General features: G+C 40.5%; 1 protein-coding gene across 2 annotated transcripts in view; it reads left to right on the top strand.

Moving 5' to 3' along the window:
• Positions 1–25,352, top strand: part of chordc1a (cysteine and histidine-rich domain (CHORD) containing 1a) — a 155,807-nt gene that overhangs the window by 3,269 nt on the left and 127,186 nt on the right. The window contains exons 2-11 of one of the 2 annotated variants that reach the window (XM_077207074.1): positions 2,556–2,605; positions 3,488–3,544; positions 3,842–4,002; positions 4,190–4,293; positions 4,402–4,460; positions 5,273–5,343; positions 5,425–5,527; positions 5,616–5,735; positions 5,861–5,923; positions 8,349–8,563. In XM_077207074.1, the coding sequence (XP_077063189.1) occupies positions 2,556–2,605; positions 3,488–3,544; positions 3,842–4,002; positions 4,190–4,293; positions 4,402–4,460; positions 5,273–5,343; positions 5,425–5,527; positions 5,616–5,735; positions 5,861–5,923; positions 8,349–8,516 (956 nt within the window). In that variant the 3' untranslated portion in view covers positions 8,517–8,563. Of the gene's footprint in view, positions 1–2,555; positions 2,606–3,487; positions 3,545–3,841; positions 4,003–4,189; positions 4,294–4,401; positions 4,461–5,272; positions 5,344–5,424; positions 5,528–5,615; positions 5,736–5,860; positions 5,924–8,348; positions 9,672–25,352 lie in introns of those variants that run through there. The other variant, XM_077207073.1, reaches the window with a different exon arrangement.

Here is a 25,352-nt window from a genome sequence, read left to right as displayed (position 1 = left end):
TTTTGCGAGATATTGCACCATGCCAAGAAATCTCAGCAAGGCAGCTTTGTCTTGTGGCTTAGGCATCTCCACAGTTGCTTTGATTTTGTCTTGATCTGGCTTCAAACCTTCTCCACTCAGTACATGCCCTATGTATCTCAGACATTCTGATCTTGCATTTTTCCCGATTTAATTTCAGATTTATTCTCCTGATTCTCTCTAAAAGCCGCCTGAGTCTTTCATCGTGTTGTTCTGCATTTTCTCCCCACACGAGTGTGTCATTCATGATATTCACGACTCCCTCCAGGTCTTCGAGCCTTTGTGGTATGCACTTCTGGAAGACTTCTGGGGCTGATGATACACCGAAAGGTAGCCTCTGGAAACAGTATCTGCCAAAACGTGTATTAAATGTACAAAGCTTGGAACTTTCTTCATCCAGTTGAATTTGCCAAAATCCATGGTTAGCATCCAACACAGAAAAAAACTTTTGCATTTGGCATTTCACTCACCACTTCTTCAACTGTCTTGAGTGGAAAGTGTTCTCGTTTTATGGCTTTGTTCAAATCTTTGGGATCAATGCAGATTCAAAGTTAGTTCGGCTTTAAAACCGTCAACATGCTATTGACCCAATCTGTTGGTTCTGGCTGTTTGTCGATCACTCCAAGACTTTCCATTCTATTTAGTTCAGTTTTTATTTTGTCTTTTAGTGCAATCGGCACTTTTATGGGTGGATGTATCACTGGATACATTTTTGTATCAATCTTGATATGATGCACTCCAGGTATGCACCCCAACGCATTGAACACATCAAATTCTTTCAGAATGTCAGCGTTTTCTTCACAGTGGACCTTGTAGATTCTGTGTACGCTGACCTTCCCAGGATAGCAGGTGAGTCTTTCTCTATAATCTGGAACTCAATCTCAGCTTCATTCTCTTTGAACTGGCAGATGAGCTTTACTTTGCCCTTTGGCTCCATCTTGTGACCCGAGTACGCTACTAACAGGCAGTTCGACTTGCACATTGACATGGGTTTTCCTGCAACGGCTCTGAAGTCTTTATATGAAATCACATTGCTCTCCGCTCCAGGATCCAGTTTAAAAGAAAGCGCTCTTTTGTTTACTTTAAGTGTTTCTCTCCACTTGCCTTTCCCTCCAACTGTGGCATCAGTTGCTTTGTTAACATGTGTCTCCGTTTTCTTTCCAGTCTGCTTCTCTTCAAGGGCACCCACGAACAGTTCTGTGTGATCCTCTTGTTCAATCTCATGAACTTTTCTCACAGTGAACCTTGTTTAGTCGTTTTTTGTCGAACCCTGTATTTACATTTTGCACATCCTTCCAAAGTGATTTTTTTGACGACACATTTTTCATATTTGTCCATACGCCGGACACTTCCTCGGTTCATGGCTGTAACCACATCTGGTACATTCCTCTTCTTTCTTTGACCATGCGTTCGGAGCAGATCTATTCCCAGGTGACTTCTAAGTTAGCTTTAGCTTGCTAATTTTGTTCACAGTCAGTTCAGTTTCCTCGTGGAGTGCTTTGGTTTGGCTTTTTGTGACTTCACTCACTCTCCAGATATCCACAGCTTTGTTCAGATCCAGATCCGGTTCCCTTAAGAGACAAGCTTTAATTTGATCATTGTCAACGTCACACACTATGCGGTCTCTGATCAGTGAATCAGTCAGCTGTGCAAATTCACATTCTTTGTCTTTTTTTAACTCTGTCACATAAGGATCATCATGGTCCCTGAGCTCAAGTGAAAAACACGTGTCTTAGATATATCATAAGTTTTTCCTTGGTGCACAGTAACGCCTGAATTGTTCTTTCAGTGCTTCATAATAATTTGCTTCCTCCTCTTCAAAATCTATGCTATTAAATACCTTTATCGCTTCATCTCCGGCAACATGAAAAAAAGTACTACATTTTATCTTGCCTGATTTCCGCAACTTCTTTATCCAGGTTCGCCAGTTTTCTGCATTATTTCCTTCAAAACTCAGTTTGTTTGGAGGTTTTAGCTGATCCATTGTGAACTTTTGACACCGTGTAATGTCTTTTGGTAATTCCTAGCTAGCTGTTTAGGCTTAACAATTAGGAAAACAAATATATAATAAAGACAAGACACACCACGAGTTGTTCACTGTCAATGTCATTCTTGTTCTGCCCTTACTTGTCATAACAAAGATACATGTACAGGGCTCCACCTAATGGTAAGCAACAGCATACAGCACCATAGATCACATTTATTATTACTGGTACAGAACAAGTATGGACTCACTTTTGCTAATAGTTACACAGATCATGTTAGATATGCTGCTGCTGCATAAATAGACATACATAAATCCTGTAGCAGATCTAGGCAGGTGGAGCTGGGGAGGTGGAGGGTTCAGAGGAACTCTAATAGCGTTCTTACAGCAAACACTGAACCAGACTATTTAAATGTTGAGCAAGCAATCTCATTGGCTAGAGGATCAGCAGAGGCCAATCAGCTTGTGCCATGCAGTAATTATGTGATTGCTATTAGATTGCATGTAAATCAGCCTGAGCCCTCTAGAGTTTCATGACTGATATGTTTTGCAGATGCGTGTACGTACCATCCTGGAGTTCCTGTTTTTCATGATGCTCTGAAGGTGAGTACCTGAAGATCATGGATATATAAAGTGTTTATTCTTTTCATTCTAGGCCCTGTTTACACCTGGTATTAAGATGTGTTTTGGTCGATTGGATCAGAAGTAGACGATGGAGATACATTCCCGTTTACACTTGGTGTTTTAATCTGTCACTTTTGTCCACTTTAAACCACTTTTGTCCTGATTTCTTCTACGAGAGGGTCAATGGATGGGTTTTTTCAATGGATGGGTTTTTTCTTTCGATCAAATGGACAAAATAACCTCACACAATTTACATATGAACGCGACTGGAGGTGACGGGAAAACAAACAGAGAACATCAGCTTTAGTTTCTGATCTGACAGACACGATACCAGCCTGACGCTGTGAGTGTGTGTTAGAAATCAGGAATGATGAGAGAACATTGTGCTTGAGTTTTTCATCTTCAAACCAAACTTGTGTCTCCAGCCGACAAAGTTTAAACCCCATCTGACTTTTCCCATAATGTTTACACGTTAGATCAGAAGGTGGAGAGTAGGCGTTTTTTGTGTTCGGAAACATTCGATCACATGAGCGTTTACACTATTAGAGTAATCCAGTCGAATGTGTTTTCAATTACCTCTGGAAGTGGTCAAAAGTGAGGATCAAAACGTTTTAGACCCCGTTTACACCTGTATTTAGAGTCGTCTACTTAAGACCAAAATGCATCTTAATACCAGGTGTAAACAGGGCCGTATTGCAACTAAAGGCACATTGTTTTTATTTTGTACTGTAAACTGGTACTTATTGGTGTCAGTCTTCTGATAATTTTTTTTATTGTTCTGTTTGCAATAATGCATGTTTTTCCTTTAAAAAAGACATTCGCACGAACCCTCTTTCTTTCTTTATCTCTTGCTTTCTTCAGGGTTGGTCGTGTTGTAAGAGACGGACAACAGACTTCTCGGATTTTCTTAGTATTGCTGTAAGTGAGAAAGACTTGCCATTCTCAGATTTCACTCATCTTTAGCAGAACATCTTATACACAAATAAATGTGTTTTTGTGTTCGATACTGTCTAAATACAGCATGGTGCTTCAGAAGAACAGAAATAGTGCAACAAGATTTGCATTGATGTGCTTTTAATTCTCAAACTGGCAGTTGCTAATCGATATCAGAACCATGTAAAATTCCTTTAGCTCTTCGAATATCACTGAATTCTGTCACTAAGATAAAGCAAATGCATGCAAATGTCTCCTGTTTTATGGCTCGTTCTCTGTCAGGGCTGCACTAAAGGTCCTCATAACAGCGAGAAGCCGCTTGAACCTGTGAAACCAGATGTGAAGGTCTCAGGAGAGAAGAAAGAGCTGGAGGATCTGAAACCCAGGTTTAATGAGTATATCATCCAGGCCCCCAAACCACTGGAGTTCATCCAGAGACCCAGGTAACTGTTCATCATCATCAACATCATTATAATGGCTACTAACCTCAAATTCATCAAAACGTCTTCTGTGAAGCGGATTCAAAGCCGAAATTAAACAATTTTTTTTATTAAACTGTTCAATTTTGTTTAGTACTGTGAAGCTGCTTTTGTAGGATCTGTATAAAGCGCTTTATAAATGTTGTTTCAGCGCTGAGGAGCCGCTGGTGAAGCTGCAGAGGAAAGTCTCCCCGTCTCTGAACCAGACGCTCGAGAAACTCAGACTCGCAGACGCCGCTCAGCTCGAAGAGAAAGGTGACGTTACATCATTATAAACTTGCAGGAAGTTCCAGATTCATTCTCGTCTTTAGTCACATGACCATCTCATGCAAAACCTGAAATGTGCATCTTTTTGACCTTCAGAAGAGGAAGGAAGTGAGGTCAAAATTGGGACGGCATGTAAAAATGGAGGCTGCTCGAAGGTTAGAAAACATTTGTTATCTATGGTAACACTTTCCAATAAGCTCCTGTTAGTTTAAAGAGGTCCTATTATGCTTTTTGCATGTTCATCTTTCTTTAGTGTGATGTTGCTGTTTGAACAAGTTTGAGTCCATCCAGCAGGAGTTATTCTCTATATCAGTGTCACTGTTTCTGAACTTGCTGAAACGCCTCCATTGTAGTCTTGAGTTTCTTCCAGGAACGAACACGTCACAATATTCCTGATTTAAATAATTCATACGCAGAATAAAGTGGTGGGGCCTATTGAGTTAGTTAGTAGTGTGTTTAAACTGGTGGTTATGGTAAGGGGAGGGACATTTCCCAAACACACTCGAAACACTTGACCAACCATAACACATAGATCCAGCCGACTAATCAGAGCACAGTGTGATTTTCAGAAGGAGGAGCTTCACAGAGACAGGAACTAAACAGAGCGTTACTGACAGACTGGGAAGAGAGGAGCTGCAACAATGGAGAATATGGGGAATATTCCCCAAACAACCCCCCCACCACCACCCCCATAAAAAAAATCAAGACATATTATTATGGCCTCTTTAACTAAATGCATTAACTAACTTTGAGTGATACATTTCTCACAATATTTTTGAATCTTTGTTAATAAAAATACAACTTGTTCAATGTTAGTTCATGTCAGCTCAGGTCCATTAAATAGTATTAACAGATACAATTTTTGATCTTAATAGTCTATAAGTATATTTCATAATTAACATTACGTAATTAAATTTTTTTTGTTAAAGAAATATGTGTGCTTATATTATGCCACTATGATTATCAGACATACAACGGACCAAAGACTGATGCAGAAACATGTTCATATCATCCCGGAGTGCCCATCTTCCACGAGGGGTGAGGAGAATTTATAAATGATCCTGAAAAGGCACTATTTCATCTTTTTAGATGGTATTTTATGGACATGCATCGTTTCAGGATGAAGTACTGGAGCTGCTGTAAGAGGAAGACGTCTGATTTTAACTCATTCCTGTCTCAGGAGGGCTGTAATAAAGGATCACACCAGTGGAGGAAAGATACGGTGAGCCGAGCAATGGCTTCACATCCGTCAGGTCAATATCACATGATATACTATGATTCTCAAACGCGTGTGTTTTCTGTCCCTGCAGGGTAACAAAGTGGCTCCATGTCGATTTGATTGGCACCAGACAGGAAGTCATGTGACCATGTCTATCTATGCAAAGAACTCGAATCCTGAGCTTTGTTCTGTGGAAGCGAACAGCATCTCGGTGAGGGAGTTTGACTGGTTAAAGTGATATACTGTGCAATATGTGTTTTTGCCATTTTCCAGTGTGATGATGTTATTTATTAATTGTCTGTACTTTTGTTGTCTGATGAATGACTTTTTCGGCAGCTGAAAATCCGTCTGATCTTTGAGGGAGAAAAAGAGTTTGAGCTGAAGATGAGCCTGTGGGGGGTGAGTTTCAGTAATCATCGATTATCTGCGTTAAAACACATTTAGTGTCATTGAGATAACATTATTGATTTATTCATAATTTGAACTAGCTTTTATTATTTATATTTTGCATTTTCATTTTAGTTTAAGGTTTAGTATTTTTTTTTTTTCATTGGCAAACAAAAAATATTAATTGTGCCTACATACAAACTTTTCAAATGTGACATTTTAATATATATCTTTTTTAAATGAATGACTTATAATATATTACATTTTAAACTATGTAATTCTCATACTTCCATTTATTTGTGCCACATTTGATTGGATTACATTAGTACTAAAAAGCGTGAAAGAGAATTAACACTTTAAATTCAATGATTTATAGTGTGAATTAGAGGTCTTCACGGGTCCAAAAATTCATGCCCGAACCGGAAGAGACCCGTAATGTGCTACACCGAACCGACCCCGGACCCGTCTATTATTTCAAAAGTTGGACCCGGACCCGTGCAGATCCGAGAAATGCCATAAATGTACTCCCCGGACCCATCTATTATTTGAAAACTGGACCCGAACCCGGCGGGAAGACACAAACCCGACTGGACCCCATTGTCACATATTATTTCACACAAGTTGCGAAAAATAAAACTTTTTGTCTTACCTAATTTTAGTAGCCGTCGTCTCACTTCCTTGTAACGTTACCTGACTGACTGGGATGCATTACAATCCACCGACAAGAAAGTTCTATCCATGTTATTTCTCTCGTTATTCCAAGCTTAATCCACTCATTATTTCAGCTTTAAAAGTCCATTTGATGTCACAGTGATGGATGACAAATGCAACTTTGCACATGTACATTCTGACTCCAGTTAACTCGCACAATAACTTTAACTGTTTGCCCTTTTGAAATATAATAACCATTGCTCGTTCAGTGCCATGGCCGCTGACGTTATTTATTTGCTATCATATCTGTGCTCTGCATTGAGTCTGAATCTGACCACCAAAACTTTAAGATTAAACAAGACGGTTCATTTACATTATTATAAAAATGGGAGAAAATGTAAAGTGTGACAAGTGAGTGTGACAAGTGGTATGTGAAATTATAGTTCATAAATCATTAATGCATTTACAATATTAGTATGCATATTAAGTTTTGTCACTGGTTAGAATTAGACAACGAGTAATATTAAGAAGTTGAATACAGTTAATGCGGATCTTCGTCTGTATGGGTTAATTATTCGTCGATCTGTTGGTAATGCCTTGGGGTTTCAGTAGGGGGATCGCGCGCGCGCTTCTCTTCCTCATTCAATACAGACGAGTGAAGGCGAGAGCTGCGTGTGTGTGTTTCTTCAACCTTCTCCCGTTCTTTTCCCCTTTTTAAGGTATTTGCCACTAACAAAGCAATGTAAACTCGAACACATGTTGGTAATACATTTCGTTATGTTACTGTGGTTTTATATGAGAAAAGAGACGTTTTTGCACTGTTTAAAGAGTTTCGTGCTAATGGAGAAAATGTGTAACGTTATGCTAGCAGCCGAAGACCTCATGGCTCCGTCGTGCCCGAGTCTCGCCATATACTAGTGTACACTTTGTCGTTGGTGTTTAAGTTAGGTACTGGTACGTCACAATACTGTTAAAAATATATAATCCATTTCAGTTTTATGTGAGAACTCATTTAAAAAGGAGTATGTAATTTGATAACTTTGTTTAAAACAATTCACATTGCATATGGTAATTTAGTTGAAAGGATGATTTAGAATGCATAGATACTTGTGACTGTGGTTCTGAATCTGATGAGTGCATGCATATTGAAATGTATGTTTTTTGTATACATTGTTCAAAAACTCATTCAATACAGACGAGTGAAGGCGAGAGCTGCGTGTGTGTGTTTCTTCAACCTTCTCCCGTTCTTTTCCCCTTTTTAAGGGCACAACAAAAGCGCGGTTTGGCGGAAGCTCTGGTTGCCATAGAAACATGACACGCGCTTGAGACTGCACATGCGCGCTAGCTGGATGGATCAACCTAAAATATGTTTTTTAACGTAATTTGATGCACACGTCATAGAAAACATTTATGTGACAGTTCACCTCAGATTTTGTTGCTGATTTGAATATTATCAATGTATTACACATGTTAAACAGACCCGGGACCCAAAGTAATAGATTCGGACCCGACCCGGCTGATCATTTAAAATATAGACCCGAACCCGTACGGGTCCCGGGTCGACGGGTCTCGGGTGCACTCTGAAGACCTCTACTGTGAATTTAATCCATTAGATGGCGTTACAGCACAAATAAGAGGAAAAGCATAATACCTGTTGTGTTTATTAGCCATGCTCCATTGAGTTGTTTTGTCCCTGTATATTAATGACAAAAGAAGAGTTCAAAGATCATGATTTTGCAGTGTATTTGGGTTGTTTTGTTGATATATGATTGTGTGTGCTTGACAGGTGATTGACATCAGTAAGAGTGTTGTTAACATGTTGGCCTCTAAAGTGGAGGTAATCATGAAGAAGGCGGAGCCTATAACCTGGGCGCGGCTGGACACGCCCCCTCCAAAGCCTCAACCGACCAATGAGAAGAAAGAGAATCAAGACCAAGAGAAAATGATCGCTTGACTCCTGCTGACATGCTCAGGCTCTCAGACAGCAGTGATCAACTAAACCTGCATCCTCACCCGCTATATGATCTGCATCCTCATCCGCTGTATGATCTGGGAAATCAGTGAGATGAGTGATTTATTGATTTAAAAATCTGATAATATAAATTGTGTAGGATGAGCACATCAGCTGACTGTTCTTGCTTTACACTCTAATCAGTTTAGATCTGAATGAAAACGAAGTCCTGAGGGATAGAAGTATATTTACACCATATTTCTATTATAATGATATTAAAACTTTATCAAAATATAGTAAATATCAAACTAATGCATCCAAATTCCTTACTGACTATATTTATCTCTTGGAGCTGCTGCAATTTTGGTTATTTTTGACATTACAACAGTCAATTAGTAATGTTACCAGTTGGTTTTATTATTCAGGAACTCGTAATTAGGATAATTATAATATGACATCAATTAAGCATCTTTTTTTTTTTCTTGCATATTATTTTTTCCACTTAATTTGTGGAAATGCTAATTTCATTGGGTGAACAGTTTAATGTCTCTCACAGCCTTATTCTCATTGGTGTTTGATTCAATATGGCATATTAAGTCTTTCCTAAATTTCGATATGGCAATAACAGATTTGGTCCAGTAATTCTAGCTTTCCTACTGTCGAGGTTTAAGCCGGGTCCAAAGAACGCGCATCAAAATAAAATAAAAATGTCTTAACATCAAAATGAATAGACATGTTATGTCTGTACTTTTATTTCCTCTCTTATGGTGGTGCTGTCAACATTTCAAGCAAATATACTTTTTTATTTTTTGTTTTGTTTTATCATTCCATGTTGTTTCCTTTATTTGCATGCACATTTGCTTCCTAAGCAACAGTCTAAGCTGAGTTTAAATTTAACAGTCTTAAATCAGCTTGGATTAGGTTTGCTTTTGTCATAGATTGGGATCGTTCGTTCATGTCGTGTCATGAATGTAGTCGACAGGAAAATAATTCACCTTCAGACATTTACTCGGGTTTGGCATTCTAGAAATAAACTGCAATAAATCACTGAAAAATATAATGAGATATAAATGTGTTTATGTGCATCTGAAGGATCTACTGTTTATGAGTCTCACATGTTACTGTAAACATTAAATGATTGTTCTGTATACTCTCAAATTTGTCTTTCTGTCTGATTGTTGTATTACACATTTATTAAATGTTTAATTTAGGTTCCAATATAATAGTATATAAACTGAGAAAGTTTAGTAGACTGAATTTAGCATTTAAGGTATAAATGATGATGTCAGAGTTATCAGCAAGAGATTCCTTGGCAGTCCTGTTTTTCTCTATTGTAAGTTAAATGAATCAGATTACTGAGACTCTCACCCTTTGTCTTTAATGGCTCCTGGAGCTCCCTGTCCCAGTCATTGAATAGTTAGGCTGATTGGATTACATTTACATTACATTTAGTCATTTAGCAGACGCTTTTATCCAAAGCAACTTACAACTGAGGACTAAAGGAAGCGAGTCATCGTGAAGAGGGAAGAACAACGCAAGAAGTGCTCAAAATACAAAATCAGGCATTGCTCAGAGTAGCAAAAGCCAGATAAGAGAAAATTTAAAAGGGAAGGAATTTAAAAAAAAAATTATGTTAAGTACTCACGGAAGAGATGAGTTTTTGGTTGTCTTTTGAATGCTCTCAGGGATTCTGCATTACGGACGAGGGTGGGGAGATCATTCCACCAGCATGGAACCGTGAATGAGAATGTTCTGGATTTAGTGCCTCGCTGTGATGGCACCACAAGCCGTCGCTCCTTGACCGATCATAGGCTTCTGGAAGGATGTAGACTTCTAGTAGGGAGTGAAAGTAGGACGGAGCTGAGTCTGTGGTAGATCTGTAAGCAAGCGTCAAAGCTTTGAATTTGATGCGAGCGGTGAGTGGTAGCCAATGCAGTGAGATGAACAGAGGAGTGACGTGAGCCCTTTTGGGCTCGTTGAAGACAAGGCAGGCTGCAGCATTCTGGATCATTTGTAGAGGTTTAGTAACACATGATGGAAGTCCAGCCAGAAGAGCATTGCCGTAATCAAGCCTAGAAATAACCAGGGCCTGGACGAGAAGTTGTTGCATGCTCAGCTAGGAAGGGCCTGATCTACCTGATGTTATACATTGCAAACCTGCATGATCGAGCTGTCTTTGTAATGTGGTCTGTGAAGGTCAGCTGGTCATCAAATATTACTCCAAGATTTCTGACCGACCTTGATGGGGTGATTGAGGATGACTCTAGCTGGATAGTGAAGTCGTGCTGTAGAGACGGATTGGCAGGGAGAACGAGAAGCTCAGTCTTCGCCAGGTTGAGCTGCAGGTGATGTTCCTTCATCCATGCCGAGATGTCCGCCAGACAGCCTGAGATACGTGCAGCTACTGTGGGATCATCTGGTTGAAATGAGAGGTGGAGCTGTGTGTCATGAGCATAGCAATGGTAAGAGAAACCATGTGCCTGTATGATGGGTCCCAATGATGTGGTGTAGATGGAGAAGAGGAGTGGTCCAAGAACTGAACCCTGAGGAACCCCTGTGTTAAGTTGATGTGCTTTGGATACCTCGCCTCTCCATGTAACCCTGAAGGACCTACCTGTGAGATAGGACTCAAACCAGTGGAGGGAAGTTCCTTTGAAGCCCAGTGATGAAAGGGTGGACAGAAGGATCTGATGATTCACAGCGTCGAAGGCAGCAGACAGGTCAAGGAGAATGAGAACTGAAGATTTGGAAGCAGCTTTTGCGATCCGCGGGGCTTCTGTGACCGACAGTAGTGCAGTCTCTGTTGAATGCCCTTTCTTGAAGCCAGATTGGTTGACATCTAGCTGGTTGGTCAGAGACAGGAATAATGACACTTGGTTGAAAGCAACTCGTTCAAGTGTTTTCGCAATGAATGGTAGGAGAGAGACAGGTCTGTAATTCTCTAAAAGTGATGTGTCTAATGTTGTTTTTTTAAGCAGTGGAGTTACCCGAGCCTGCTTGAATGCTGTAGGGAAAATGCCAGTGTGGAGGGATGAGTTGATGATGTGTGTGAGTGCTGGTAGAAGTGTGGGAGAGATGGCTTGTAGAAGGTGTGAGGGGATGGGGTCTAGAGGGCAGGTGGTAGGATGACTGGAGAGGAGAAGTTTAGATACTTCTTCCTCGGTTAGCGGAGAGAAGGTAAAGAGAAGGTTTCTGGTAGTGGGAGAGGATGGTTTGGGTTCCTGTGTGTGTGGAGTTGAGAACTAACTGCTGATAGTAGTTGTTTTGTTGGTGAAGAGGTTAGCAAAGTCATCAGAAGTTAAAGAGGAGGTGGGTGATGGTGGAGGTGGACAGAGGAGAGAGTTGAATGTCTGAAAAAGTGTTCGTGTGTTAGAGGCGCTGTTGATCTTGTTGTGGAAATATGAAGATTTTGCAGCGTGAACATCAGCAGAAAAGGAAGAGAGCAGAGATTGATACATACTCAGGTTAGACGTATCTTTTGATTTGTGCCATTTTCTCTCCATTGCCCTGAGTTTGGTCCGGTGTTCACGAAGAACCTCGGATAACCAGGGGTTAGAGGGAGTAGCGCGTGCTGGCCTGGAGGAGAGAGGGCAGATATTGTCTAAAGAAGAAGTTAAAGTGGAGCATAAAGTATCTGTTGCGGTATTCACATAGGATTAGCACCTATGCACCAAAGACATTGCATGTTATGCTGATGAGATCAGGTTTGGGGAATTTCCGGTAACGGGCTGACTCCTGACTCCTTAAATGAAGTACTTCATTTACATGCTTTGTTCAGATTTTCCCCACCTCTGTGTAATCCCTCCCCCTTGAAAGGTATAAACTCGACTGTGCTGAGCTATTGAGTTTAGACTTGGATGACTACAGCCACGCACAGCGAGTTCTCAATAAAGAGTAACTTCTGCTAGAAAAATATCCCAACGTCTCCTGGTCTGTGAAGAAAAAGTTTTCAACAGATCATTCAGTCTAACTTCAAGAGATTTTACTTGCCAAATGCTCAAATAGCATGCATTCTCTAGAGATTTTATTTTTTGTAAAACATTGCTTTAGGAAGAATTTATCTGGAAATTGTTTATAAAACATCCCATCATAACATAAATGTTTTTTAAAACTATTTTTACATTCATTCTGCACTGACTGTGTGAGTTTTTACACCGTGTTGAAACCAGATGCGATACCTCAACGCGCAATTAAAAAATTAATGTTTCATCATAGTTTTTGTCCTTACCAGCCATGACCACGTGACGGTTCTTTTATTTATCTGCCTTATTCTGCTCTAAACTATCCGTGCCACTATGAGGACGACCTCGATTGCCTACTTCTAGTTCGTAGAGATAGACCTACTGCCCGTACTAGCAGCGAGAGAATGAGTTCAGGCTCCACATGTGCTGTTGTTGGTTGTTTTACCAATTCAAAGAAGATAAAAAAACTTTTTAGAAACTGAGTGCTTCGAGCATAAGATAAAAAGGAGAGAACGCCCATGTCCGGTTCCGTATCAGCTACATTCAATGCCAGAGATTAGACGTTTAGAGTGGTTAGGTGCGCTAAAACTGAAGCATCCACCGAAAAAGGTGCATGTCTGTGCGCACCAATTTGTTGACAAACGCCACACGGATGACCATCCCAACCCGGAATTATACCTTGGATTTGACAGACCAGTGGTGAGGAAGAGACGTACAATTGTTCGTGTTGAAGCGCCAGGTAAGCCACTTTTAATTTTGAATTGTGTAGCTGGTTAGCAATAGAACCACTCCACAGTGAATCCTGGGTGAACACTTCACACCTAGTTAGCTACCTCCAGTTGTTTACATTTTTACATCATTTGGCGCCTAGCATTTTTCTTCAATGGAAAGGCCTGGCCTAAGGCCATACGAGCCTTACGTATGGTTATGTATGCTCTTCTTCATGAATTCAAAAAAGGAGGGAGAAAAGGGTCATCAGCAGATACTGGAATTCCTGGATAAGGCAAGACAGCACCCAATAGGCCGATTATGGGATTGCTTTATCACTCCAACCATAATAGCGCATAGATTATGGCGAGCAGAGAGGGAGGGTGACTGGCTGCTGCAACAACACTGCCTTGAATAGGTGCTACCTTTTTTTTGCTGCTGGTCATCACCACTATGCTAGAGGGATCACAAATGGATCATATGTTTGGGAAGCAGACATACATCAGGCAAGGGAAGGGAGCAGAGGGCATGAAGGGTATTTCAACTAACACTGAGCAGGTTGCAGATGGGATCCAATCATTGGGCATATGTTCACATCTCTCTCAGTCATAGGATGACATGTACAGTGATACAGTAGCATCAGAGAAGACTGTGTCCAACAGACACAAAGAAGAGGGTGAAGCGCGACGGGAGTTGGATGCTAAGGGCCGCTCTAAAATTGTGAGGATGCTGTGGGAAAACACAAATCCACTCATGACAGAGATAAATCCACATCATGGACAGGTGGCTGATGAAAAAGTGAATGTGCAAGATGCCCTGAAGATTGGCCAGGCCACGTGGGAAAAGTTTTCTTCATCACTTCCGGAGGCATTTCATACACCCATCTCTAACAAGGTAGGGACTATGAAGTTCCAGAAAAAGGGAATGAAGGTCAGTGGGAAGGTTGTTTGTGACCACAAGTTATTCCAGAATTCCAGTCTGCAATCCCCAGACACCAGATGTTGTCATTGTTGATGCAGCCCAGCTCATTTTTCACGTGGTTTGGCCATTGTCTGGACAGTGGCAGATCTTGCAGCCAGTATGGGACGTCGGCTTAATTGTTACGACACCCAAACATTTGTCATCTTTGATAGATATTTGCAGGTGTCTGCCAAGGACCATGAGAGACGTAGAAGAGCAGGAGAGAGCTCCACAGAGTACAAACTCTCATTGACTACACCTCTACCAAGTCAAGACAAAGTCTAGAAGAACAAGCACAACAAACAAAGGCTGAGCAAACTCCTGTGTACTTTCAATGTAGGAAGTAAGATCATGATGGTCAGTAAAGCTGACAGCATTGACACTCATGATGTGGCAGATATATCACTTATATCCTACATGTTAGATGCTGTCAGACATGAGGCTACAACTGTTCACATTCTCAGTGATGACACAGATGTCTTTGTGCTTATGGTTTATTCGTGTTGGAAGGCTCGTATCACAACTAACCTACAGATGGAAAAATGGAATGGCAATATTCTCAGCATAAATGCAACTGCAGAGAATCTGAGTGACCAATGGGGTTCCATTCTTGCCATGCATGCTCTTTTGGGATGTGATACCTCCTCATATCCTGTCGGGAAGGGGAAGGTGTCTGCACTCAAGGCCATGAGAGTCGTACCTGGTAAGCTTCTCCACTGTATTGGAGAGGCAGAAGCTACAGATTTACAGATCACAAAAGCAACGATGGCTTTCTTTCTGGCTCTGTACAATCAGAGGAACTCTGTAACTTTGGACACAGCCAAAAAATGAAATTTACCGAAAGCGCAAAAGGCCCCCATCACTGAAGACACTACCTCCTACAGAGCGCAATATGTGCCTTCATGGAAGACGTGCCCAACTACAGGTACTGCTACGGAAAGCAGCAGACCAGCCTGATCCACCGGCTGTGGATATCACCTTGTTTGGATGGGACAAGAAGATGGGCCTAAAGGAAGGAGAGGAACTGGTAATGATCACCCAGGATTCAAGTCCAGTTGCTCCTCCTGCTTTGTTAGATGTTGCAAAGCCGGGTTGAAACCTTGCACATCAGCAAAGTGCAGCTGCTGGTCTGGCCTGTACCAGTTATTGTTCCTGCAAAGGCAAAGATGGTATATGCTGCCACATACTTGCACAACATCAAGAACACAAAGAGAGGGATGAAGGGTCTGGAGAAGATGATGACAGAACAGATGAGGATAGTGAAGATGATGAGGCTGCCTTTTGTTTAAATAATTGTGAGGTATAGCAGTTTGCCTGAAGGTGGTAGCCAGTATGTGCTTTGTGTGGTGTGGAGGTGAGGCTCTTTTGGTTTGCCTTGCGTCTGGCGGGCTGACCCAGGTTGCCCAGACTCAGTTTTAACTCTTGCGTCTGGCGGAGTTTTAACTGGGTCCTCGTTGGATCTTGCGTCTTGCGTACCAACCTGGGCAACCCTTCTGCCATTCAGGCGTTGCCCTAGCGACTTCCAGGGCTTGTCTTGTATGGCATGTATGTAGTGTATATTTGTACATGGTTCGTTGATCACACATAGTGATGGGCTTAGATGATGTCATCTCATTGGGTGTCTTAACCTGGATCCTGCAACTGTACAATACATATTAATGGGGTAGCTCTTTGTCAAATACCTGCATTGCTTTTTCCTCCAGAAATGCATAACATTCAGCCTAACAAACATTCATTGTTTATCCAAAAAGCAATTTGAATCTTCAAAAGTGTCAGGAGGGGATTCAGCCTCACTACACCCTGAAAACAATGCATCAACATTCACAAGAACACTCATGATTCTGAAATTTAAGATTATTTTGTTTAGAAAAAAATAACCTACAATTATGCCTGAAAGTAATCAAAATATCTGGTGGACGGTTGGCTAATGGACGATTAGCTAATAATGCTAATTCTGGTAATTGTGCAAATTGTTCAACATATGCAAATTAGCATCAGGCAGTTTCTGTATGCTGGGGACCCATACTTCACATTTCTGAAATACAAATTTGCTGTACTCAACATTTCCAGGTTCACCTAGTTGGATACTAGACTATGTTCTTTTACCTGTGAATGGAAAAAAGGGTTAACATATAATACAAAAAGAGAAAAGTTTTACTTGCCTTTTCTTACTTATTCATTATTTTACCCCACTGATCCAACTACCATGTTTATGTTTGTTGTGTTTCTGTATTCAACATGGCCAGTTGCAGAAACATAGAAATTATATTAAGAGTGTCTTAAGATCTAGCATGACCCACTACCAGTTAGTTCATTAACATGAAATGCTTAGGCAATAAAAAGTTGAAAGTACTGATTTACTGTACTTTTTTACACTAAAATACCACCTGATAATCTAGTGTTAGCCACTACTTCACAGTAAACATGCATTCAAAATAATAATATTGGACAGTAAATTTGACATATTCAAGGGCTTTATCTTTTGATGCATCTTCTATTTATTTAGCATATTAAAACAAATACACACAACAATGGAAAACAGTGCCACTGTGCATCATTTCTTTTTCTTTTGATAATTTTTGCACAAGTACTCAAAAGTTAATATAAAAATCTTTAGTATCTACTTGCCGTTAAAGGGATAGTTCACACAAAAATGAAAATTCTGTCATTTCTCACTGAATATTCCACAGGTCACAATCAACAACCTGATCAACTCTATGCAAAGGAGATGTGTTGAACTGCGTGAGGCAAATGGTGGTCACACCAGATACTGTCTGACTGGTTTTCTTAGACAGACCAATTGTTTCGCTTCATAAGACCTCAATGAATCGTCAGGAGCCATGGGTATGAATTTTGTTTTGCCTGTAATATTTTCAAAATTAGGGTTTACCTTTAAAACAGTGATACACATAGTTAAACAATCTCAGAACTTTACTCCATGTATATTTGACGAATATTTTTGAATGGGTATTCATGTTGTGTAGTGACAAGCCTCATGAATTTATTATTTATCCAAAAAAATATGGCATTGATGAAAGAGGCAGCGAAAAGCTGCAAAGGAAAAAAAAAACATAAAAGAAAATGATGGTAACACTTTACAATAAGGTTCATTAGTTAACTATAGTTAATGTATTAACTACCATGAACTAACAATGAGCAAAACATCTGTTACCGTATTTATTCATTTTTGTTAATGTTAGTTAATAAAAATACAACTGTTCATTGTTAGTTCATGTTAGTTCACAGTGCATTCACTAATGTTAACAAATACAACCTTTGATTTTAATGTATTACTAAATGTTGAAATTAATATTAAATAAGATTAATAAATGCTTAAGAAGTATTGTTCATTCTTAGTTCATGTTAACTAAGGTTGTTAATTAATGTTAACCAAAGAACGTTATTGTAAAGTGTTACCAAAATAATTTTATATAATGAACCATAAAGACATCAAGAACCAATCAGGACTGGTCGGAAAGCCATGGTATTACAACTTCATATGTGCCGTTTAATTCCCATGAGGCATCTGAACAAAAAAACAAAACAAAAAAAAAGACCAAGAGGAAAGCTTTTAGATATTCATGTAATTGTCGCACTAAATAAAGAATCTTACGGATGTTCTATACTGTGCTTCTTCTATCTGAAATTTACCTCAGTTAAGGCCTCTTTGGCTCTTGAACGTTCCTTCCGGCCGCCGTCACGGATCAAAGGTTAAATCAATGGACGCCGCAAAAATCTATTCCACTATCTGTGCACCGGTAGAAGACTGTTTTTTCCTTAAAGCTCCTGTTGAGAAAAAAATATGCAAAAAACATCAACCTCCAACTAATAAGCTCCTTAGTTCTGATTGATATAAGAAGTTGTTTTATTTATATAGTGCCTTTCCGTAGCTCAAAGTCGATTTACATTATATGTATCCAATGCGACTGTAATGTGTGTGCGGGTGTGCAAATGTATTATGCACAGTCACATTATACGAAATACATGTTAAATAGATATGTTTTTAACTGAGTCTTGAATGAAGCCACAGATAAGTTTTTTCGTGAATTCCATAATTTTGGAGCATTAACACTAAATGACCTTCCACCTACTGTAGACAACAGGAAACGAGGGATGGACAATAAACCAAGTTCAGCTGATCTAAGGGACCGGGCAGGACGGTAAGTGTAAAGTAGATCAGACAAATATTGGGGTGAAACACCATTTAATGCCCGTTAGAAGCAATACCTTAAAGTGGATTCGTGATGCCACGAGCAGCCAGTGAAGGTCATGAAGCAGAGGAGTAATGTGAGCAGAACGCCTGGTGGAGGTGAGAACTCTTGCTGCTGAGTTTTGAACATACTGTAATCTTGCAATAAGTTTTTGGGCAGACCAAGAAATAAAGCATTGCAATAATCCAGACGTGATGTGATTAATGCATGAATTAAGGTTTCAGCATCAGCTAAAGTGAGCGAAGATCGTAGACGAGCAATATTACGAAGATGAAAGAAAGTTTTTAACAAGAGAAGAAAAATGAGAGCCAAAAGATAGAGTTGAGTCTAGATAACGTCCTGGTTGCGTATGCAACCCACCGTAAGGAGGGAACGGAGGACGTAGTCGACGTCAACTGAATGGGGATCACGCCAGGGAGCCTATCATCTTCGAGTACTATTAAACGAGCCAATGTAATTGCTGTGCGTGATTCACATCACACACTCCGCCCCGCGGCGCAGGTATAAATACGGAAGTGGATGCATGCACTAGTTGCTTTTTCGCTGAGGAGCCAAGCGTAACCCGGAGTCAGCGGTGGTCCAGCGGTAGTGGCAAGGGGACTACGTCCTCCGTTCCCTCCTTCAGGGAATGGTGGGTTTCATACGCAACCAGGACGTTCCCTTTCAGTCGATAACGTCGGACATAGTCGACATTCCAGCACACAGTCTGGGCTACCATCGTGCATGTCCATGGGTGCCCTGGCCTGACAGACCTGAAGCAACGCCATGGCACGCAAGAGGAAGCGGCTTGTCCACAGGCTTTGTAAGCTCTGTCCGTCGGAATGGACGAAAACTCACAGGCCTTAGGGGGAGACGAGGATCCCCCCAAAAGGCAGCGGCCGCCGGACACAGGTGCACCTGTGTTGACAGACCGCTCCATTGGAGGGATAGCCTCGCAACCCTTCACCGCTCCACCATCAAGGGTAGTGAGGGGGAAAAGCTGTTCAGGCAGTTTCTGGCAGAGGTGCCGTCCACAACCTGGTAAACTCACCATGCATTTTGGGAAAGAAAGGCACTGGGGCGGCAAGCTGAGAACCAGCGCGGCCCGCCGAGAGATACCAAACCTCCAACCGAGACTGAATGGGACACGGTGGAGGTTCCACTCAAGCCCGGCAGCCTCGGCGGCCCGTTTCAGCATAGCTGACATTTCTGGATCTGGCTCGGGCAATGTTACACTCCCAGAGGGAGATGACACAGCCGAGTCGTCATTTCCAGAGGCCAGCTCACCCTCCGATGCTGCTATCGACATCTTATCCTCTGGGGGAACCCCCATTGAAACAGCTGATCGGTCCATTACAGAGGGACATCCATCACTATCCTCTGATCACCCATCCCACACGGCACCCGGGGGTGGGGCATGGTAATGGGGACTCGCGCTTCGCGGACGAAGGCAAGTCTCGATCTCAACACCGCGACAGTCATATTCCCGCAATGAGAACATGAGCCGTCCAAAGCTGCCTCAGCATGCCGAACATATAAATATATATATACATATTTATATACATATAAATATAGAGCTCAAACACATGATGCAAGGCAAGGCAAGGCAAGTTTATTTATATAGCACATTTCATACACAATGGTAATTCAAAGTGCTTTACATAGAAGAAATTAAAATAATCAAAAGAAATCAGAATAATTAAAACAGTTTAGAATAAAAGATAAAATACAGAAATAATCAAATGAAATCAGAGTAATTAAAACATAAAATAAAATACAGTGCAAACAGTCGGACGAACAGTGGCACAGTGCTCATTCAGTAAATGCACAGCTAAACAGATGTGTTTTGAGTCTGGATTTGAATGTGACTACTGTAGGAGCACATCTGATCTCTTCTGGAAGCTGATTCCAGCTGCGGCTGGCATAGTAGCTAAAAGCAGACTCGCCATGCTTAGAGTGAACCCTTGGTATTTCTAGCTGATGTGATTCTAATGATCTGAGTGATCTGTTGGGTTTATATTCAGTGAGCATATCTGCAATGTATTGAGGTCCTAGGCCATTGAATGATTTATATACCAGTAATAATACTTAAAAATCAATCCTAAATGTAACTGGCAGCCAGTGTAAAGACCTGAGGACTGGTGTGATGTGTTCATATTTTCTGGTTCTGCTCAGAATCCTAGCAGCAGTGTTCTGTATGAGCTGCAACTGTCTGATGGTCTTTTTGGGAAGGCCAGTGAGAAGTCCATTACAATAATCCAGCCTACTGGTGATGAAAGCATGCACAAGTTTTTCTAAGTCTTGACTGGAAACAAAGCATCTAATTCTTGCAATATTTTTCAGGTGATAGTATGCTGATTTAGTTATTGCTTTGACATGACTACTGAAACTAAGGTCTGACTCTAGAGTCCTGTTTTAATTTTTTCGTTTGACTGAAGGTATGTATTCACCTTGAGAACTTCATCTTTGTTTCCAAACGCAATGATTTCAGTTTTGTCTTTGTTTAACTGAAGAAAGTTTTGGCACATCCAATTGTTTACTTCAATGCATTGGCAAAGGGAGTCAATGGGGCTGTAATCGTTAGGCGATAGGGCTAAGTAGAGCTGTGTGTCGTCTGCATAGCTATGGTAAGCGATTTGGTTCTTTCTCATTATTTGGCTCATTGGGAGCATGTACAGGTTGAATAGGAGTGGCACAAGAATTGAGCCTCGAGGGACTCCACATGTCATGGATGTCCACTCAGACTTATGGTCTCCTATACTCACATAATAACCTCTGCCTCCTAAGTATGACCTGAACCATTTTAGGACTATCCCAGAAAGCCCGACCCAGTTTTCCAGCCTGTCAAGAAGTATGTTGTGATCGACAGTGTCAAATGCAGCACTGAGGTCGAGTAGTACCAGCACTGATAATTTGCCTGTATCAGTATTTAAGCGAATATCATTTATTATTTTTATGAGCGCAGTCTCTGTGCTGTGGTGCGGCCGGAAACCAAATTGAAAATTGTCAAAGTATCCATTCGAGCTTAAGAATTTGTTCAGCTGATTGAAGACAACTTTTTCAATGATCTTGCCTATGAAAGGAAGATTTGAGATCGGTCTATAGTTTTTTAATATGGTCTTATCCAGATTGTTCTTTTTCAGGAGGGGCTTGACAACTGCAGTTTTTGTGCAACAATTGTGACCATCAGAGAGGAAAAGGGAACGACCGCATCCAGAAACGCACAGGTGGAATGACATCTTGAAAAAGACGCAAATGCACACGTGTTGCTCTTTCAGGAAATAGGACCCATCACCAGTGCTGGAGCACACCGGGGAATGACCGCGGCAACACTGTACAGTGAACTGAAACAGTGAAGCACTCACTTTTCCACCCTCTAACCAGCCATTAACACATACAAACCCTTAGAAATTTGTTGCTGTTAAAACAGCAGTTGAGAGCTCAAAGTGTATGATGCGTGAGTCACTTGTATGAGGAGTGTTTTTGGTGATGGATTCAGTGATTGACTTCAATTTGTCTGAGAAGAAATTAGAAAAGCTATTCACAAGCACCACAGAGCCTGAAATAACATGTTGAGGTGGATTTGTGAGTTTGTTAACCATAGCAAAGTGTGATTTGGACCTGCACGTGGAATTCCTAATGGTAGAGGAGAAATAAGAGGATCTTGCATCATCAAGGGCTGTACATGTAACGGTGTTGTCCGGGTTGAAGAAGACGGCTGACTCAAAAGCTCCAATTCAAACAGTTTACTGATAAATATAACTCACAGGTACAGGAAGGTAGGATGACAGGCAGGAACACACACTAAACACAACTATACATAACTAAATACAACTAACAACCGACAAGGACAGACTGAAAGAAGCAAACTAAATACAAGCACAAATCAAACATAACAAGGTGAAGACAGGTGACACGGATGATGATGACGATGAACAGGCTGTTAAGTGAGGGAGTGAGTTCAGGTGTGGAGACAAGGAGGATTCTGGGGAGTGTAGTGCAGTCTATGACAGACTGGTGCAGACGAAGACTGTGACAATACAGTACTTGAGCAAATGTTCTTTCAAAGCCAAAGAGTGCACAGTGAGTCCAGTTTTCCTCTATAGTCTTTCTAGGCGGCGACCCTCAGTTTTCATCATTCGAAGTTCAGGAGTGAGGTATGAATGGGTATGAATGAAGGTGAGGTACGAGTAGATGGAACCAGTCTAGTTTTAACAGGAGCATACATCTCAAGTGGTTGAGACAAAGCATTATTGTAGATACAGCAGATGTCTGACGGACAATTAGATAGTAGACATTCTGACAAGGTAGAAGCCCATATTGAATCCAAGAAAGAAGTTGGATTCACAGAATTGATTTCACGATAAGTCAGCATTTTCTTCAGTGGTGATATAGATATTGGAAAAATACAACTGAATTTTATGAGTTTGTGATCTGAGAATGCAAAATCAGAGCCACTAACAAGAAAATTATTTAAACCAGATGTACATATGAGATCCATATACTGGATCTCATATGTACATCTGGCTTAAATAATATTCTTGTTAGTGGCTCTGATTTTGCATAAGTCGATTTTCCAGCTGTCTTGTATCCGGAACACGGGTGTTGGTACAGACAATCGGAATATTATTGGAACATGAGTACAGTAGTGATAAATCCGAAGTTTATCTAGCGTTCTCACATTGGAAGTGACGACTGGAGGCAAAACCAATTGGATATGTAGATCAGTTATGGGATAAACTGGTATATCAATTATTTAAATATTAATTTAAATTGATCAGAATCAGATATCACATGATCCTTCAGAAATCATTCTAACATGCTGATTTGGTGCTCAGGTAACATTTATTATTATTATCAATGTTGGAAACGGTTGTGCTCCTTAACATTTTTGTGGAAATGGTGATCATTTTTTCATGATTCTTTGATAAATAAAAAGTTCAATGAACAGCATTTATTTGCATTTATTCAATTAAAATTATTAAATCATTTACTAAATAGAAATCTTTTGTAAAACTACAAATGTCAGGGGCGGAGTGGGACCAAAAAATCTACCGGGAAATTTCGTAGACCACCGGCCTGGGGAGTATTTTTTGGTAAAAAAAAAATTTTTTTTTTGCAAGAACCCTTGCAAAATTATTTTGAATAATTAAGAAAGCCACCACTACTGGTCACATCTATAGTTAGATTGATTTGTTTAGATCCAATGAAGTGTGTCCCACCCACTGATCTATATAGCATGACTGGATGGCTCATGACGTCATAAACAGTGAAGCCACCGCGCCGCCATATTGGTATTCCCTAGTGAGCTCAGGCCTATTGAATCAATAGGAAATTGTATGATTTGACTGAGAAAACATTGCCTAAGGAGACACCGTTTTAAAATCTAAAGTCTCCCATACCACTCAAACACCCTAAGCATTTAAATGGATATTTGTTTAAAGTCGACAATTTGTCCTGCTTATTAAAAATTGCATTACAGTAAGATGTAGCTAAATCTACTGTACAACAGTAGGCAAATATAATTATTTCAGTCAATTTCTTCAAGCTAAACCGAACTTTTATTTTGACGGGTTGCTGTGAAGACCAATTTAGTTTCTGTGTGTTATGATATGACGATAGTTTTTCTCAAATGAAGCGGTAAAATGCTCATGAAGTGACTCTCAGATCGGCTCTGGAGAGGAAGTTCATCATGTCCTCATATCGTGAGGCAGCAGAGACTGAAACCTGCGCGAGCGTCACGCGTGTTTTTAGTGATGGGCAGATCGAGCCTTCGTGAAGCAATGAAACAGTCGAAGCAAATGTGCCATTTTGTTTCGAGGCTTCGAATCAATCCCAAACCCGTCTCCACGGTGACACCTAATGGTCACTTGCAGGTGTTGTTCTGAAACAACCTTTACAAAGAGCTAATAAAAAAATGTGTTGGGTTTTTTTTTTTTATTATTGTATTTTTGTAATATATGAAGCTTGTAACCTGTAGTCTCTTCACATTGCATAATGTGATTTTGGTCATGAAAAATGAATATTAATAAAAATAAATCAAGCCACAATGTCTCCCTTTCTTATAGATTTTTATTCAAAAATATTAATTTCTCTGCTGTTGAAGGACTCAGCCTACTTCTTTTTTTACAGATAATTTCTCCAGCCTTTGAAAAAATTCTCTCACAAGGGACACTTGTTGCTGGCATACAAAGATATTTTTTAGCTAGGACATACAAATGAGGAAAGATTACTGCTCTCTCTTTCCAGTAAGTTAGAGGATCATGAGTTCTGGGCAAAAACGCATCGCTGAGGTATTTTTTCACTTCCACTGTGGCATCAGCTGTAGGATTGTGTATCATCTGGGTCTCACAGATACGATTGTCAAAATGTTCCCATAAACTGTCTTGTGTTTCAACTGGTGTTGATGATGATGGGCCTGATGTTGACATTTGTGGTTCTGAATTAAAAGAAAACGGCAATTAGTAACAAATCATAAACTGACAACACATATGAAGTATAAATTTCATGAATCACATTACATAAGATAACATAGACTGAAACTCACCAGGAGTTGTGTTTGAACGCATCAGTGAAGCACACTCCAGTGTGATGTGCTTTTCAGCATCCAGGGCTTTGGCAGGATTTCCAAAAGCCACATTTTTAAACCTTGGGTCCAGCAGTGTAGCCAGTACCAAGGCTCTAAAAGTCTCGTACCCTCCACATCTGGAGTGCAGACCTTCTTGTAGATGTGAGCCTATGAGCCAACACAAGAGAAAACCATATTAATTAAAATAATGACAACAATATGAGAGTTATGGCCAATTACACGTATGGTCATAGTGTCCTACCTAATTGTACAGTTGATTCCTGCGTTGCATTTCCTTTTTTCTGTGCAAGCTTGTGCTGCAACATCCTGTACAATGGTATGAGCTTTGAAGCAGACACTCTCTGTTCCTCTGACATCTCAGTTGTTGCTAGTTTGAATGGTTGAAGAAGTGTCAATGACTGTTGAATAATGTCATACTCAAGACTTGTCA

Source organism: Siphateles boraxobius, unplaced genomic scaffold (genome assembly GCF_051911475.1).
Source record: "Siphateles boraxobius isolate OS27281-9 unplaced genomic scaffold, OSU_SipBor_1 6, whole genome shotgun sequence".
NCBI lineage: Eukaryota > Metazoa > Chordata > Actinopteri > Cypriniformes > Leuciscidae > Siphateles > Siphateles boraxobius.
Note: the sequence above shows the minus strand (reverse complement) of the source record. Positions and strands in the feature narration are given on the sequence as shown.